Consider the following 19,323-nt stretch of genomic DNA (forward strand, 5'->3'; position numbering starts at 1 on the left):
AGCACACTCTGATATTTTCACGGATTAAAATCAACATCGTGCAGTCCCTTGTCGTTGGAAAGGATCGTGAAAGATCCTTTCCAACGACAAAAATTGCAAGTGTGTATGCAGCTTTAGATTGTAAGTACTTCTGGGCAGGGTCCTCTCCTCCTGTTTGTCTGTATCAGTCTGTTGTTTGCAACCCCTATTTAATCTAATGCATTGCGTATCATGTTGGCGCTATATAAATAGTGTTTATTAATAATAATAATAATAATAATAATAATCATAGTAATATTATAAGTTGTATTTCTGTGAATTTTTAGAAGCTTGCTAATAAAAATGTGTAAATATTTTTTTATTATGAACTTCTGAAATTGTGATATTTAAAATTTACAGCAAAAATGTGTCATTGTTTATTTTGTTAGATGTCACCAAACCAACCTAAACCTTGTCGCCAATGTGACTGTGACCCAATTGGATCTTTACATAGTGTTTGTGTCAAAGATGTAAAGGAAGCTGCAGAAGGTAAATATTTAAAATGTGCCTGTGCATGCAAGCTTGCATTTATAACTGTGTAAATAAATTGTGCTCACTTGCTGATTTAAAAATCTATTTATTTGTTTTCCTATTTAAACAATATTAAATATTACTTATATAATACCCATAAATTAGATAATGTAGAAATTAGTACTGATTGTATATTATTTATTTTGTATCCTGCTATCCCACATATATTGTCACAATCATAGCAGAAAGGTAGGCTCCAGAATAATGCTTAGTCTTTTTTGATATTCATAGCTATGACTGGGCATAGAATAGCTATATCAGATTTTAAAGCCAGCCTCCCCACTGTGCTTTTCAAAAGCAGACAAGACGTAAGGATTAAACCCTGACCCACTAATCAGAAGGAAAAAAAAAACAATTTTGGAAATATTTGACTATACTACGGTATCTATAGAATAATGATAACACAAAAGCAATGTTTGTAAAACAAAAAGAACAAATAAGAGTTATATTTCAAATTTCTAGATTTGTAGATATAGGTAAACTACCAGGATCATATAATGGTTAAATGCACTGTTTCAGTGTTGACTGAAGATTAGAATTGAGCATACCGTATGTGTGGGTTTCCTCCGTGTACTCTGGTTTTTTCCCACATTCCAAAAACATCCAGTTACGTTAACTTGATTCCTCCCAAACTGACCTTAGACTGTGGTGGTGATGTGTTGCTATGGTGGGGACATTAGATTGTGAGCTCCTTTGAGGGACAGCTAGTGACATAACTATTGACTTTGTACAGCGCTGCGTAATATGTTGGTGCTATATAAATACTGAGTAATATCAATAATAATACTGTACTTAAGTGACTGTGAACAAACTAACTGTTTACAGAACAGGACAGAAATACTAATACAAAATGTAATGTAAAATGTATGCAGTCTATTGTATATATGACCTACTGCAGCAAATATTGGTCCTACAGCTTTTAAACAAAAATTCCTATGTCTTTACAAGCCTTTTTTAGGGGCTAATTGACATTTTCCATTTTTGATTTTCTTTACACTGATTATGCTTAACATCTGATTGGCTACTATTGTTTATGGCAGACCATTGTTATGCTGTAAAATTGCCTATTTTGGTGCAAAATTCACATTTGACAAAATTTACATTAATACGTAACGGTTCCTCTGTTCCTTCATGCTCAATCTTATGTTATCAATGTCCTTAAAGCAGACCTAAACTAAAAATGTTACCTTACATCGTTAAATCACCGTTTTTAGGAGGGGTAGGGTTAAGTGTTTAAAACCCTTTAAAAAAAAAAAAGACTAAAGCCCCTCCACTTTTTGTATTGACCGCCGTGGCAATCAAGACTGAATAGGAGCGCAGAGCCTCCCAGGATACATACATCATGCATCCCCGGAGGCTCCTGGCTGCTCCTTCTGTACGTGCCCAATTATTGGAATGCATAGAAGGAGCCTTTTCTTCAATGGGGATGCCTAGTAAGATCAACACTCTTTTTTTAACCATTTACATTACCCGATCTCGTGCCTATGCAGTGTGAGATTTGGTGATATTCAAAGAAGGAGGAAGAAGGGCAAGGATGATGGCAGGGCCTGGCACTTCCTCCCTGCGGGAGTGAAGGCTGATACCGGGGTGACGTGGGACCTGATCCAGGAAATCATCAGATGAATCAGAAGGTAAAGGTGAGTGAGTTTTTTTGTTCGGTTTATTTCTCTTTTAAGCTATTTTGATGCTTTTTTTTGTAGGGAGAACAGATCCAACATAATAGAAAGGAGTTTACCTAACCCCTAGAAGCTCGAGTCCATTGTACCCTAAAATTGCTGCCTTTACCAACAACTCCTGATACTCAAATGTAAAATGACTGCCAAAACTGAATCAAATTAAAAACTACCAAATTTCAGTCTTCTGTACTAAGGAAATGGTCGAATTGAAATGTTATCTTATTTCCTTGTTGTCTTTGGATACCTAATGGGTAAACTTTTACTACACAGCGCTGCCTATGCATAATAACAGAGAACCTACCAGATTTATGAATTCTGGATAAGTACAATTTGTCAAATACAAACAAGATCCCATGAAGATCATTTTTAAATGGGAAATTTGTGTAAGAGGGTCCCCTTTATGTTTCCCATCCCCCCACCCCACCTCCACAAACACACAAAAAGTATTAATAACTATTTTTAAAAACAATTTCTTTAGAAAAAAATATTTTGCCATATCTATGAATAGAGCAGAAATCTACCATGCCTTTTTTTCCTTGAACTCAAAGTGATTTTTCTCATAGTTACTTTTAAACTTTAACTTATTGGGCTTTTAACCAATTTTCCTTTTTTTTCAGAAACAGGCATTTAATTTTGACAGAGGTCAGGGATGCATTTCAGCCTACTATGCAATTAAATTCATTATAAATGTTTGAAATGTTGCATATGAATATTACATTAAAGCATGCTGTAGTCTACAATGGGAAGCTAAAGTAGTAAGGTTTTTTTTTAAATTACAGTTCCATGTGTTTTAATTTAAACAGCACATTGGTTTAATTGGATCATTCTATGTCAGTAATCCCCTAGTATTGTTCTGTTTATTTTTAGTCGTTATTCTTATCTAATCTGCTATGAATACTCAAAAATATAAATTGAACAAGAGCCACACATGTCCTATACTAATGCATATCACTATTTCAAAAGAACAGAATATTAGAAACCTAATGATCCGCTCATAGTCCTCTCCATGATATCTGAAAGTTAGCAATTTCTACCCATTGCATCATTAGTAGAATTTATTCACACACAAATTGACTTATTTTGGAATGTCACACTGCTTGTGCGAGTAAATTTCTGTAGTTTTAATGTGCATGATTATACCCTTGTGGACTCGTCACCTAATGCACATGTTACATGTAACACACACAGTTCAAACAGGGAAATTTATTCTGCTCAACTTACTGTTTAAACTTGATGTTAATTACATCTCTGCCCTGGGAATTTGACATTTCACGCCAATAAGTGTCCAGGTCACTTACTTCTAACATGTAATGCACACAGGTAAAAAATGCTTACTATATAAACTTGAAGTTAATTACATCTCTGCCCTGGTGAGTTGACAACATTTCACACCACAGATCATTTAACCTAAATTATTGACACCCGCTCCATACTTTACAGCACCATGGTGATTTATTAATGTAGTTAAAACATTGGTGATTTCCACATCAGTGAGTGTCTATTTATCCACGCTATTGCCTTAGATGCTTGTGGACCTAATCCAGACATATTCGCTCAGGTTAAAAAAAACAAAACTGGCAAATAAGTAATATTATAACTTCTTTATCTAATTTTTGTAGTCTATATAAACAATAAAAAGACAGTTCCTGATATTAAAGGTAAAGGATCTGGGGCTGACATCCTAATCCTAGCTATTCATGAACCCAGATGATTCATGAAGTGTAGGAAATCAGGCTTTTTAGACTTAGGTGATAGCATCAGGTTGTTATATTGTTATGTTACAATATTATATATCATTTAACGCCCTATTTTTTACAAATGTGCAATGCTAACTTAAACTAATGAAGGTACGATTTTTGATATGAACAAAATATAAATGCTATACTGTATAAACCATGACACCCGCCCTACCCAAATTTCATTCTAAGAATAATCTCAATTTATATTTTGATCACACCAGTAGAAGATGCTATATCCTCATGTAATTTGTCTAACAATCTCTTGTCATTGTTTACATGAGGACACAGCACCATCGATGGATAGTCAACAATAATGCACGAAAGATATTTACGAGTAAATGCTCCATCATAACCAATTTAAAAGTACTTTAACATGGGAAACAAGGACAAAATATATACAGCCCATGTGATTTTAATTTGTTCCCTCTTTTAAATAAATGTATAAAAAAAAACAACAATAATTGTCATGTTATTTTTGGCATTTCTTTTGATTACTAATTTAAATGTTAGCAGTCATGACTGTATTTTGTGCACAAAGTGTTTACTTAGATCATTTTCCTCTAATTTCAGGTAAAAATACAGGTTTCAGCTTATTATCAGTTTGGTTTATATTTGAGTATAGATATAAATGTATACCCCCAAATTTCTGATATTTGCAAGATACTTACATTTATATACAGATAATGTGGGTGTTTTACTAGACTAAAGATATTAGTTATATATATTCATTGAATGTTTCGACAAGCACTTGTTAATTGAGAATATTATTTCCTGAAATGATGGGAAAAATCACAGCAAACTCTGCAATACTCCTGACAGTGTTTACACTAAAACTGAACTTTTGCATAAAAAATCTGTCTAAATTTGAATGTTAACTTCATAACATAGGGCTCTATGGGAATAGAAAAAACCCATTTACTTTAAATATTTGAAACTGCAGTAAATATGATGTCGTTGAGCCAAATGTGAAGAGAAAATGATTACTTTAGAAGCGATTTGCTGTAAAGTTGTGAATCACAAGTAATATATACTTGGCACATTATGATAATGTCTGCTTTATCTACATGCATGCTTTAGGATAAAAGTTCATTTACTGAAAATTGGAAGTTAGATGTAGATGTATGCTGTGCATGAAAAAAAAAAAAACAACCCTGATATCTTTATTTTGGAAACAAAACAAGAAAAATAGGAGCAGCAAAAGACTGGCTAAAACCTAAATGTACTATTGAAATTTAGGACATTTAATACTTCCTTAATATTTTTATGCAGAGATTGTGGATTGTGGAGATGTTACCTTAATATATTTAATTTAAACCTCTGCCTATAGCAGTAATTGGTTCATTTTACAGTGGGGAGTACTAGGTATGAGTTTCAGATATAACCTCCATTTGACTCTAATTTGTGAGGTTTGTTTGACCTCAAATACTGGTTTGACAAAATTGAGCTATTTAAAACCATAATGCACTGCAGCACTGCATATTTTTGAACTTTTGTGAGCAGGGTTGCAATAGCTTATTATAGTGGCAGTAGGTGACATCAGTAACTAAATGTGAATAATGATGTCATTCTGTATTCACCATATTATTACCACAGTCAGGTAACTCTGTCATTCAGCCACACTTGAATTTTTTTTTCTTCAAGAGGGTAAGTATATATTTTTGCCTTTTTCATTGACATGCTTTTTTAGTGTGTTTTTTTAACTTATTCAGGTAATAGTCAAGGAGTACTAGTATTACTCTGTACCTGCTTCTCCAGGAAAGGATTACCCCCCTCCCCATTCTAATAGGGCTTCCATATTTCATCATAACCCCCCACCCTCTACAAAACCTCTGTACCTCATCAGAACATTATATATTCATCTGTTTTTCTGAAATTATAAAGTACTGTGTTAAGGCAGCTCCAGAATTTGAGCATTTTCAATGTTGCCGTTTAAACTGTATAAAAAGTCCCTTTTAACAGCTTATAATAATATTAACAAAAAAATCACTTTACATGATAGTAACCAGCTCCTTATTCACTTTTTGAGAATAAAACATACAATTAGGCAGAACCTAAGCAGTGTCACTAGTTCCTAGTCAGTACTTACATTTTTATGTCTTAGTATGATTGGCTCAAAAGCCACCAACAGCCCTCTCTGGAAATATAATAAATGCTAAAGAACTCTTATTCTAGGTGCCTAATTAATGTATTTATTGCAGTAGACATGGTAACTTCTGTTAATCAGACATGGGGTTACTTTGATCTTGTCCAGCATAATGCAACAATATGCCTATTTGTTTATCAGTTTATCGTGGTAAAGCTAAAATTAATTTTACAGATTCTATGCGTATACACTGTATTGTGAATATGTACATTTTTTTGTTTAATTCCTAAAGGAATACAAGTAAATAAAAGTGTATAAAAGTGCTACCCCTAAGCCATTGGGCAGCATGGGCCACTGTTCGAATCTTGGCCATGACACTATCTGCATGGAGTTTGCAGGTTCTCACCCGTGTCTGTGTGGGTTTCCTCCGGGTACTCCGGTTTCCTCCCACATCCCAAAAAACATGCAGTTAGGTTAATTGGCCTGCCCTCAAAATTGGCCTTAGACTGTATAAATGACATATGACTGAGGTAGGGAATTAGATTGTGAGCCCCTTTGAGGGACACGAGGTTAGTGACACGACTATGGACTTTGTACAGCGCTGTGTAATATGATAGCGCTATATAAATACTGTGTAATAATAATAATAATAATAATAATAATAAAAGTAAAGATGTTTTTGGCAGGGGAGTGTTTTCATAAGACAAACAGGTGTCTTACTGTCTGACATAAAATTAAAATTTATTTTCTGGTTGGAAAACAATACAACCACACACATCTTTTCCTATGAGGTAAGGATGAACTATTATAGTAAATTACCAGTGGACATTTGGATTATTACAAATCTGTACTGAGATACTATATAGGCCATATTACTCCTACTAATCCAATGGGTTCAGTGATTTCTGGAACACTGATATACAACTGAGGTTTTCAGTTTTTGGTATATTCTGGAAAGGTAAACTACCTAACCATAAAAAGGTTAGTGTAGACACACCTTTCAGGTTTTAATAATAGTGGAAATATCACTTGTGGTTGGATCAATCTTTTAAATTGGTTACACGAAATGCTGCATTTGAACAGAGTTGCTTATACAGGCTTAAACTGGAATATTTGAGTTTGGTAATGTACTAATGATGTAACCTGCTATAATATTAGAGCCTTATCAAGGCTGATTTAATTAATTTTAACATGACAGCTGTTCCTTATTCTAGTCCTTCATCAGTCTGTTCTAATTAGTTTGAATTAATAATAGGTAATGTTCTACACATCTAACTGTCACATTATTTGAAATGGCATCTTGTATTTCTGAATTTATCTCCCATTTACTGATTAGTGAGTACTGACAATGCTATATCAGATATCTAGCGTGCCTTACACATCTATTGTACTTGAAGAAGTTCCTCTACAGTAGTAAGAGAATATTACTTTTACAGTTAGGCCCTGTTTACAAACCCTTTAGGTAGTCATTCATAAACAATCTTTGACCTCAAATCCTATTAAGACTTATATATATTGAAAAAAATGGTTTCGTTTTTTAAAACATGATCTTATTTTTTTCCAGTTCAGTGAGCATTGTATTATTTTTTTTTTATCTAGACTTATTACCTGGTTCCTGCTATTGTAAACCTGGATATGGAGGGGACAAATGTGAGCGATGTGATTTGGGGTATACTGGCTATCCACATTGTGTACCGTGTAACTGCAGTGTTTCTGGCAGTGAAAATGAAGACCCCTGTGTGGATCCATGTATTTGCAAGGTACGTTATTAAGAATTGTATTTATATATGTCTGGTAATACCCTTACAAGCAATCATATACTGTATGTCAAACTGTAGACAAAAAGATATTCAAGATAGTAAAATATCTATTTTAATAGAAACTCCCTTCCACATATAAAAGAAAGAAATACCTGATTATGCTGCTGCAAAATCCCTAAATTTGGGATAGACCTTAGGATCTTTACATACAATGCAAGATCAAAGGTGTCAGCATAATTGGCTTTGTGGGACTGAACATTCAGTAGTCATCCAGTGGGAAGAGAGCAAACAATAATTTTGTCTATTACATATACTGTATCCTAAATAAGTATTTGACCCTTTATTTACAAAATGAGACAGGAGGCAGGGAGTGTTACCACAAGAAGATTTTAATCAACTGATCAAATTTCAGGTTTAAAACAACCCCTGACTGACCTTTATAGCTGCAGGTACTGTGTGGTAATTGCTTCTCAAAAATGCAAATGGTACTTTAAAGATAGGCTTTAGAAGCTAGTGATGTTTGTTTGTTTGTTAGAAAGCTGGCAAGTCTCTGCTACTATATCCATAAAGAAGATATCAGCTGTAATTGCAATGTCCCTATTGTGAAATTTGAAGATCAATTTTTCTGCAATGCTTACAGCTAGAATGGTCTGTGAGGTCTTGTTTTAAAGTGCTTTTACAGCCTGCAGAGAGTAGGAAATTACTTGCATAGCAAGAAGGCTTGATTGGTTGAAAGCCAATGCAACATAATTGTGTGATCATAAAATGTTTTTATGTCTTCTGCACTTCATAAGTTAACATCTGCTTGGAGCACCCATGACTGAGGACCACTTTATATTTGATGTGGCTGTCAACACAGATTGCAAAATCTTTTGCACATTGGACTGTTCCTTGGCTTTTCTTTCCCTCCCTTCGCACCTTGTCATGCTGCCCCTCCGACTACTTGTTCTTTTGTTCAGCTCCAGGGCTTACCTTCTAGGTTCTTTCTGTTTTTTATGTAAAGAAACCCATACATGTGGCTGTTAATATAACTTGTCGCTGATTGATGTAGGTGCCATGAATGAGGGTTAAGTGTAGGTTGGGGCAAACTGGCAAGCTACAACAATTTGTTATGATGTGCTATCCTTACATGTGTTCTTAGCCATAGTGAAATATAACAAGCAGGCTTTAGGTATGCATCAGCAACATCACAGTTAGATGAAGGCCACATTTGGTTCATAATAAAGTGGCAGGAAGACCATTGTACTTTAGTCTTAGGAAAACCACTTATTCATTTTAATTCCAAAAGTATTGTAAATATAAAAAAGCAGGTTGTGCTGTCTACAATATCCTATGATGCATCTTCCCAGGTTTGGCAATCCAATTATTGGTACTATAATTCTTTCTTTCTTTCCTGCTTAATCTAAGAAAAGGAAAAACTGTTAACTATCATATATTCTGCATTAAAAAACAATAAAATTGGAACTTGATAAATTGTTGATAACTTTGTTGAGTATATTGTTGTAAGCACATTTTAAATCGTGGCAAAAAAGAAAAATAAAGGGTATCCCCATAACATATCGTTTAAATATATATAGAGGTTATAAAATATAATCCTCAAATACTGTCACTGTTCTGATATGATTATTTTGTTTGTAACCTGATATGTCAACAAAAGAAATGAAATTAATTTTTTTGGGTCAAGTGTTATAATAGAGTCAACACTATACATGAAAACTAATCAGTCAATTGAAATATGAGATCTTTTTTTTTCTTTCTAGGAAAATGTGGAGGGCAACAACTGTGATGTTTGTAAGCGTGGTTTTTTCAATCTTCAGCGTCAAAATCCCAAAGGTTGTGATCAGTGTTTCTGTTCTGGAGTTTCAAACACTTGTATAGGTTCACAATTTTCTTTTAAAAAGGTGAGAGCATCCATGAATGCATTTTCATCTCATTTTTATTCCCATATCTTAAAATTTAAATATTGATTTGTCTTAAAGGGTACAGGCATTTTTGTTCTTAAGGTTATGCTTTTTTTTTTACCAATTTTAAACCAGTTCCGAACTACCAAAAAACCCCTAAATAGATTAAAACCTAATTAAAGAATTTTTTTAGAGGTTCCATGCAGTTGTGTAGGTTGAGCTGCTGCTGAACAATTTCTAAAGTTTTGAATAGGAATGCTTTCCAAAAGTAAGCAGTTGACTGAAGGTTCTCTGAAGGACATCAGATGACCAATGACCCCTTGTGAACCACAACTGTATATTAGACTGTTTTAGCAAACGCCTATTACTGCATATTATTACACCTCCTTAACGTGCCTGGTTGAACAGGAGTTTTATTATGCTGCAGCTAAATATTAGTCTCAGATCTATAACAAGTGGTAAGGGATATCTTTACTGGAAAAAAGATGTAATAAATGCACAAGAAATGTAAACAATTCAACAGGCACAGATGTGGAACAAAAAGTGTATCTATTATTACAAGAACATATGTTAAGAATTAACTAACAAATTATACCCTACGTTAAACATAGTACAATAATTACAATTGTAATAAACATATTACAATTTTTACACAGTTTATTGTTCATCAGCTTTATTTCAGAGACTTCGGTTAGGTCTGATAATTGTTGCCAGGATGGACTTCTTGGTTCGGGAAATACAGACATGGCTCTTCATATCTCTTGTCAAGTGTTTAGAACCACAGAGCATGTCTTCTCAAGCCCTTCCTATTTCCTGCTATTTCACTGAACCCAGCCTTTTCAGACAAAAGATAATTTTATTACATTTGCATATCAAAAGAGAAAGACAAGACTGACTAACTTCCAAGATCTTAGCACAATGATTTACATGTTTGCATTAAAAATGACTGAAATGGCCTTTGTAATATAGAAGAGAGGACATTTTCAGGGCTTGGAAAAGATACCTTAAAATGATAGTATGGATTCATGGTATAACTTTATAGCATTAGCATATTTATATACTGAATTTCATTTCCCTGTAATTCAAACACCAAAGGATCTATTTAGAAAGCAGTAAATGTGACTAATCCAGTGTTTCTCAGCCTTTATAGAATGGGGAACCCTTCAAAGAAAAAAACTCTTTCTGGGGTCTTCAGCAAACCTCTGCTATAATTACTGTATCCATGGCTCACAGTACATTAGTGTGGTGGTCAATCAGAAGAATGCCACTTATATCACTGGACATTGGGAAAATTGTCATCCCTACAAACATCCAAAAAAAATAATTGGTGTCACTTAAATTGACTTGAGAGGTGCAAACCACTCATTGTTCAAGGAACCCCTATCAACCTTTTGAATAACCCTAAGGTTCCACAGAACCCTGATTGAGAAACACTACTCTAGTGGTTAATCAATCTCTATCATTCCGTGCATAGACACCTGGAAGATTCCCCTACAGAGAATGTATCCTTTTTTTAGATTCACTGCTTTAAAAACACACCCCTTAAAGTATAACTTGCATTTAAAAGATTTTGGCCCTGATTTATTAAAGCTCTCCAAGGCTGGAGAGAATACACTTTCACCAGTGAAGCTGGGTGATCCAACAAACCTGGGATGGATCTGGTCCAGGATTCAAAGCATTTGCTAACAAATAGCAAATTACATTGAAGAAATCCATTCCAGGTTTGCTTGATCACCTAGCTTCACTGGTGAAAGTGTATTCTCTCCAGCCTTGGATAGCTTTAATAAATCAGGCCCTTTATCTCACTTCCTGTTGAGTTTACAGGACAGGAGATGAGGATACATCTCCCTAATAGGACAGGAATGGCAAATAAAACTTACAGGGTTTTGAGTCAAAGTTTTGACTTTAAATATACTTAACATTAACTCCCTAAACAGTTGCTTGAAATTTTGCTTAGAGGTTAGCCCAAATTAAAAGAATATCCCTAGCAGATCTGCTAACCTCAATCATCCAATAATGTGCATTTTCCTTGCACATTATTGGGTAATTTTTGCAAAAATAATTTTCACATTGTTATACATTATTAACTTTAGTTTAGGAACTGCAAACTTCTATACCAAAACCGGGAAACAAATATGACACAGAGAAAAAATCTACTGTTAATGAACCCTCATCATTGAGGCCACATCTGTAACTCAGCCCAAAACCCATAAATAACAGACCTGTCTTTTCTAGTATGGCCACCTTAATCAATGTATTTTCTGTACCACCAGTTAGAAGTGAATGTACTTCCTACCTACTATCATTTGTTGAAAAACAACCTTATTTAAATAAAAAAAAACACATGATATCATTATCATATTATAGGTTGTAGAAAGCATTAACAGGTAAAATTAGTTTTGTTAACAACTATTTTTTTTTACATTGTTAATATTTTATTCATTTATACAGTGTTTTCAAAGAATGTGCACATCAAGCTATTACAAAATGTCCCTAAAAACGTATTTTTTATCCTTTAGATCATGGATATGAATGGCTGGCACATTACAGAATTAAACAGTGACATCAGAGTTGCCCCAGCTAAAGATAGATTTGATGGACCCCAACAATTGAGTATCAAAACAGCAGATGCACAAGCTCGAGGGCTTTTTGGTGTACTGTACTGGTCTGCACCAGATTCATATCTACAAGATAAAGTAAGTCTCTCTTTTTATACTGTAATCTCTTTGTTCTGGTTGTTTATATCATGCTTCAGAAGCTAATGGAGATGAATACTGGCTATAGTGTGAAGTCAGTTACAATAGTTAGCAATAGTCAGATAGGCGTCTATTTGCAGCCTTTTTTCAAGGATTTCTTTAAAAGCTTGCAAATGATAATTGCTCTCTGTTTGCTTCTGTGATTAACAAAAAATCACTTCAGAGGAGTGAGTTGCTGCTCAAGTTAGCACAAGTTTAACCATTAGCAACAAATAACCAGTACCTAGAATGAGTAAATCACTAGCTACAAATTGTTGGTAACTGCTGGCAGTTTGTAATGATGAAGTTCTGCAAACCTAAATTCTAACAAGATTTATTAAATATATGGGCACAGTTCAGTTCAGCTGAATATTAAAATTACAATTACACTGGTTTCTGGTTTGTCATGAGCTCTTTCAGATTTTGCTGATATGTACTATATGTATGGATTTTTTTGTCCTTTGATATGTCCTTATCTTCAAACTTCAAACTGGTATCTTATTCAGAGAACTGATGCACCACAGTGAGTATATCACCATAATGAGCATAGTAAAATCATAACTTCTTACTTTGCCTCAGCTCTTGCTAGTCGGTTATAACCCCAGAGTTTGACCATGAAGCCCAATCCACAGACTATATCAGTACAGCAGTATTATAATAATATCACCAAAACAGAACAGGAACAGACTCTATCAACTACTGGCTATTGCTTATCTGCTGGTCAAAGCAGGCCTAGTGTTTAATGAAAAAGCATGTATTAGTGTGAAAACTATCTGGAAAAAAGCCTTTATTTAAAACAGCAAAAGATTGCAAAACTGCTGCTGGTTATCAAAAATAACAGCAAACTTTCCTGGTAAACTGTGAGCTGTATGTGAAAATGGTAATGTTTTGCAATACCAGGGTAACCCTGATACCTTCATCCGAGCACCCCCCACCCCCTTCTGCTGATCAGCACATCCCACCCACCTCTCAAAAACCTCACAAACACCATGTTGTATTAAAATTGCACAGCCATCTTTTATTGTACAAGATGGCATTAATACAAAAATCAACATTTTTATAACAATAAATAACCATAATAAACCCAATAGTACCCAACATTTAAACACATTCTTGGGGATTTATCACCAGGCGGATCCTCGGGTCAGGCATCATAAGTTTGTGTAAACGTGTGTATGCGTAAAGTGTAAACGGCTAAAATCAGTTAACTCTTTCCGAACCTGAAAATATTAGGTCATAAAAATATGCCAATTTCTAAGCTAATATATATGTTTTAAACATTTGAACACATCATACATTTTTATTTAGGGCTAACTGGAAGATTTGTGCCATTTCAAAGAATGATTTGTTAGAGAAAGAATGACTTTTAATGCAAGCTCGCTGGGATCAAACTACCAGAGATGTGTGCCTCGAAGCGCCAGATAATTTCAGTTGATTAATGTTGGGAGAATACGTCAACATATTCTAGGCAGCTGAAAATCTGTTGATAAATAGGTTAGAGAGGTCTGATGGGGGATCGCAAATACGCGAGCGCAAGTGAACTTACGATTTAGTTTGGTTAATCAGGCTCATTGTACTAGTTTAACCTTTTTGGCTGCTGCTTGTAGAAGGCCCCCTTTAATCCACCTATTGGACACCACCTATCTGCGATGACTCAAAATGTTCGGCACCTAGCCGCCCGCTCTGACTCAGGCACTGATATCAGTCATTCACAGACTCCAACCCTGGCCTTTTCCAAACACCAATTTACCCCAATAATTTTACCAAAACAGAGAATACCCATGCCATAGATGGGTTTCCTCCTCACTCTCCTTTAACTAGCCCAATGACCCACCTCCTAACCCGGGCATTCTGAAATGTACTTTAACCCCACCTTTTCTCACCTACTACCCAATCAACTTCTTTCCACCTCCCCCCTTCTAGAATCTTTTTTTAACCCTAACCTTTCCTGAAGGCCCTGGTCACGCTGTCATGTATCCTCTCCACCTATTGGCTCTATGTCTTTCTGTACTTTAGCTATTAGCCTAAATATGGCTATAACCCAACAACAAAATTCTCCCACTATACACTTTAATTAGATTCTTTGTTAAGCTCAGGTTTGCTAAATTTCAAACAGGAATGACAAAACCTTTTCCAAACATAACTTGGTCTAATTTGCCTATCCCCAGTATTGATTAGGTGCTGTATATGTATCTTATTATACCCACTACAGCAGTAGTTTTTTTGCACATCATCAAGTTTTTCTGACAATTGAGATTGCAACTAGTTGCAGCTAGGCACATAAGCAACTATTACATAAATGACTATAACTATATCCATGAAGAAAATATCAGCACTGGAAGTCTATATTTCTGCATGGTAACTAATGCCTAAGCTGCACAAATAAACAGTCAGGCAGCCACTATGCAATACAGAAAAATATTTATTATTTTTTAGAGCAGGGAGTTTGTTTCTTAAACCAAGGTAATATTTTGTCCTTTTTAAAGTCTTAGTGGGCACATTTTGTGGACATTTTTTGATGAACCATTTATATATTCCGTCCATACTGTCAACGCACAAATAGAGAATACCGTGCAAGAACTGCGCTTTCGCCGACATCGATGAACAAAAAGAATTTCATACGCTCCTGCAGATATTTATTAATATTTTATCTCCATGTTCCTATTCACTGAATGGAATAATTGTAGCTCTATGTAAAAATTGTTTTAACATACCTTTTTTATAATATAACACCATGGTCTTTTGTGATTTTACCTCAGTTTTTTTTTGTTGAATGAAACAATTTGACTTAATAAGTGAACCATATAAATTTTTGATACTTCAATAATACTGAAAGCTCCTACAAATTACCACTGTACATCTTAACTGTCATGTTATGTCATGTGAATTATAGTCACAATGACATTTTTACTCGAATGATTAAGAATCTTACCATCACAATAATTCTTTCGGGTTTGACTTGTTATTTATTTATTTTGCATTTATTTCTGGCGAGCAATATAAAGTACAGTAAGAGGTATCTGAAGGAAAAGCAGTATTACCGTCTTTGGGAAGAACAGGCCTATTAGCTCTTAATAATGGAATACACTGCAGGAAGTGAAATGAGTACATAAATGTCAGTTAATTGATATTTATTGCACAAATTATTTTCTGCAGAATACTTGACAATATATTGGGTAATGGTTAATAAAGAAATAAAAAGTCATAATGATGGCAGCGGGAAGTGCATTGAGATAACTTTCCTGCTTGTCAGTAATGGCAAAATTCATTTATATGAATTAGTTAAGCGTAAACTTTAATGTGAGTGATTTCTATATAACTAAGAATTTAATGAAAGAATATATATATATATATATATATATATATATATATATATATTCAAAAGAAGCCATAAAACCACTTTACAATAGGCCTTTTTTTACCTTTGTGGAGAACATCATCTTTAAAATTCATAGCTACTGTAATGGAGAGCAGCCTACCAGTGTCAGCATACACCTTGTAAGCTGTAACTTTTCAAACTAACTGAAACCCAACTTTTTGTTATTTGTTGTGATCTTTAAGGGAACATTATTTCTCAGTACATACAGGAAAAGAGGTCAGTGGTGGTGTGTGTTAAGACATAACTACAGGCATACTTTTTAGAATGGGATAAAATGATGAGGGGTTACAACCAAAGTCAGGTTTTTGTTGCCACACTAGTCCCTGTAAGGGAGATTTACTCCCTCTAATTGTCCTGATCATCAATGTAATTTCAGCAGATGGTAATCAATCAGTTAGAGAATTTACCTAATGGGGATACATCCAACAATAAACCTTAAGAATTCAAACTCTATCCAAATTTAAAAAAAGGTTTACTTTTATTTACCTTTAAAGTTTAAATCCATCTCTCAATTTGAAATCAATAGATGTATATTATGTAGGAATTTACCAGATTTAACAAATGCATATTGTTCATCTAGAGGAATCTCTAAGATTCCCTTATTCTTAAGGTGCGTACACACTTCCAATTTTTATCGTTCCAATCGAACGACGAACAATCGATTGGGNAAAAAATNGTTCGTAAAAAAGTAACCAACGACGCCGACGAACGAGGAAACTCGTTGGAAACGAACGACCGGACCGGCGGATCGGACGACGATCGTTGAACATCGTTCGTGTGTACGGTCGTTCGTTGATCGTCCATGTTCAGAGCATGCGTGATGAACGAACGTCCGTTCACTTTCCTGTCGTGCACATAGTTCCTCTATCGCTTAAACGATCGTATCTATTGTGTGTACAATATCTACGAACGATCGTGTCGTTATCTCTATGTGCAGGATCGGTGCTATACGATCGTTCGTATGTATCGTGCAGGATCGTTCGTCGTTCGTTTTCCAACGATAATAATTGGAAGTGTGTACGTAGCTTAGTCCTATTCTCCTGTCATGTTTAACAATGGCCAGAGCTAATTATAACAGCAATCAGATCACAGAAAAAGAGTGAGGAAATTATGCAAAGTTGCTTGTTGTTCCTAGATAATCTACTTGCAATGAAGTGTTTAAACACCCGTTTGAAACTCCCATGCATTCCAATTACCCAGATTTCACTAGGGCGTCTGTAGGCAGCATATTTTCAAGCATTAACAAAAATTTTTCTTGATTGCTTTTTAGAGTTTTTAGATGCTTGTAAACTCTTAAAAGACCTCTCAAACTCTTCTATTGAAACCTATGGGGGCATTTGCAAAAATGTGTATAACTGCTTCAATTGTAAACAAATAGAAGAGTTTACAGGTGTTTATAAGAATTTTAAACACCTACTTTAAATGCCTAAAAACATTTACATATTCCCATAAACATATTATGGGTTTTTATAAACATTTTTAGGCTTGCTTTAAAACACCTTTATATTCTTAAAATTGATATAGGCATTTAAAAGCCTTATAACCTTTAAATGTTCTTGGACCTGTGGACAATGTGGCAGATGTATCAAGCCCTAGAACACAAATGCTAACTTTAGCTTAACAAAAAATGCTGAATTCCCCAAAATATAAATAGTTGTATCACCTGATGTGAGGGATATATTTCCTTTTCCTGATGCCCATTTTTTTATTAGAGGAAAGAAAATTTTATTTTTATGCCCAATCATAATGAGTCTAATAATCTTGAAAGTCACTGTTTTTGTTTTGTTTGTTTTTTCATACAACTTTCTTCATACATAAAAGTTTAGTAGCAGTTCTGTCTTTTAGAAAGTATAAACCAAATTCTGAAATATTATTTTGTAAAACTTTCAGCGGCTAGGATAACACATCATTAAAATATAATTAGAAAAATGTTTTATAGTTAACATTGTAAAGGACTTTTGTAATTGTATTTCTTGCAGTATTGAAAATGATATACATCTAAAACAAACTGCTAAGAAAAGTTAAAAGCATAGAAACACAAGATATATATCTTTCTAGAACTGTTAAAAATAAGTGTAAAAAAACACTTTACTTTTCCCAGTCTCCATCTCTTTGCCACAGCTGAGATAAAGTTGTAGTTTAAGAGACATTCTCTGCAGGGCTATTAAGTGTGATGGTTGTGATATGCTCAGCTAGCTTCCCAGTGTTCTGTTAAAATTCTTATTAACTCAAGGAAACTTTAGCAAGTTCTGAATTCTATAGATTTTGTACTGTATCACTATCTAGCATCTGGTCTGTATTTCATTAAGTCAACAAAAGAACACAGAAAAGTGGAATTGCAAAACATTGGAATGGTTACAAAACTTATAAAGCATACAATCACAAAAGCAGAGATAACCTACTAGAAATTAAGCAGAAATAAGAATTTTGTCTTTGGATTTAGTGTTAAGCACACCATTGACAATTTTTAAAACTTGCAAAATGAAAAAACTTCAGAAAAAAAAAGAATTTGATGTACTTGTTTTTCTTTTTGTACTGCAGTCATATTTAGTGACATAGTGACAGATTTTTGAAAATGTGAGAGTTATTCCAAACGATATGATTTTAAAATTAGTTTTAATGCAGCGTGTTTTTTCCAACCGTGAAAACTATAACATTTACATGCTGTTTTAGTTAACTCCCATTGCAAAAGCCTATTAGAAATATAAATATACATTTGGTCAGAGTTTCACAAATCCCATTTAAGAAGCATAATAATTTAGTGTAGGTCACAAGCAGTTCTGCCATGATCTAAAGCAAATGTTTTAAAATATATTGAACCTAAATATTCAAGCTGTGAGCGCAAGATCACATTGAACACTGATGTTCATGTGCCTTTTCTATACAAGGGGTGTTCTATACTACATGAAGTGTGGTCCCTAACACCAATCTATTGGAATAACTACCTTTATGCATTGTCTAGGGGACACACCTAAAGGTGGAAGGACAGACCAAACGCTCTGGTCACCAACAATACTAGGATATACTTTGGCATTTAAATAATGCTAAATTCGTACTAAAGGGGGCAACGTGTGCAGAGAAAATATCCCCCACACCATTACACCTCCAACCTGAACCATTAATATGAAACAAGTCACAACTGTAGTTATGGGAAGTGAAACTATTATAAGGTCTCCTCTTCATTCCTAGCATTCCTTCCGAATCAGGAAGCAGCTTGTCCACCTAGCAGAAGCTATCTAACCAGAGTTAGAGGGTACACCCCCATAAAAAGACCTAAAATGCAAAAACAGGGCAACGCTTCATGTTTTGCAGAGGAGAAGTTAGTTTAGAGCTTTTTGCAATTCAGGGTTGGCTTTCAATTTAAAACAGTGAGAAATTAAGCCTGCACTCCTGTCATTTGCAGGAATAAAGCAAGTTGTTTTCAAGACCCTACACTTAATTCTACATAAAAGCAAAACATGTTGTTCCCTTGAAAAGTCCTGTAAGATAATACTGGTTAAA

General features: G+C 34.4%; 1 protein-coding gene across 1 annotated transcript in view; it reads left to right on the forward strand.

The window, feature by feature from the left end:
* LAMA2 (laminin subunit alpha 2) overlaps positions 1-19,323 on the forward strand; it is a 405,950-nt gene that overhangs the window by 133,294 nt on the left and 253,333 nt on the right. The window contains exons 9-12 of the mRNA XM_072410219.1: positions 408-507; positions 7,647-7,807; positions 9,568-9,708; positions 12,228-12,404. Of these exons, the coding sequence (XP_072266320.1) occupies positions 408-507; positions 7,647-7,807; positions 9,568-9,708; positions 12,228-12,404 (579 nt within the window). The remainder of the gene's footprint in view (positions 1-407; positions 508-7,646; positions 7,808-9,567; positions 9,709-12,227; positions 12,405-19,323) is intronic.

This window comes from Pyxicephalus adspersus, chromosome 4 (assembly GCF_032062135.1).
Source record: "Pyxicephalus adspersus chromosome 4, UCB_Pads_2.0, whole genome shotgun sequence".
Classification (NCBI taxonomy): Eukaryota; Metazoa; Chordata; class Amphibia; order Anura; family Pyxicephalidae; genus Pyxicephalus; species Pyxicephalus adspersus.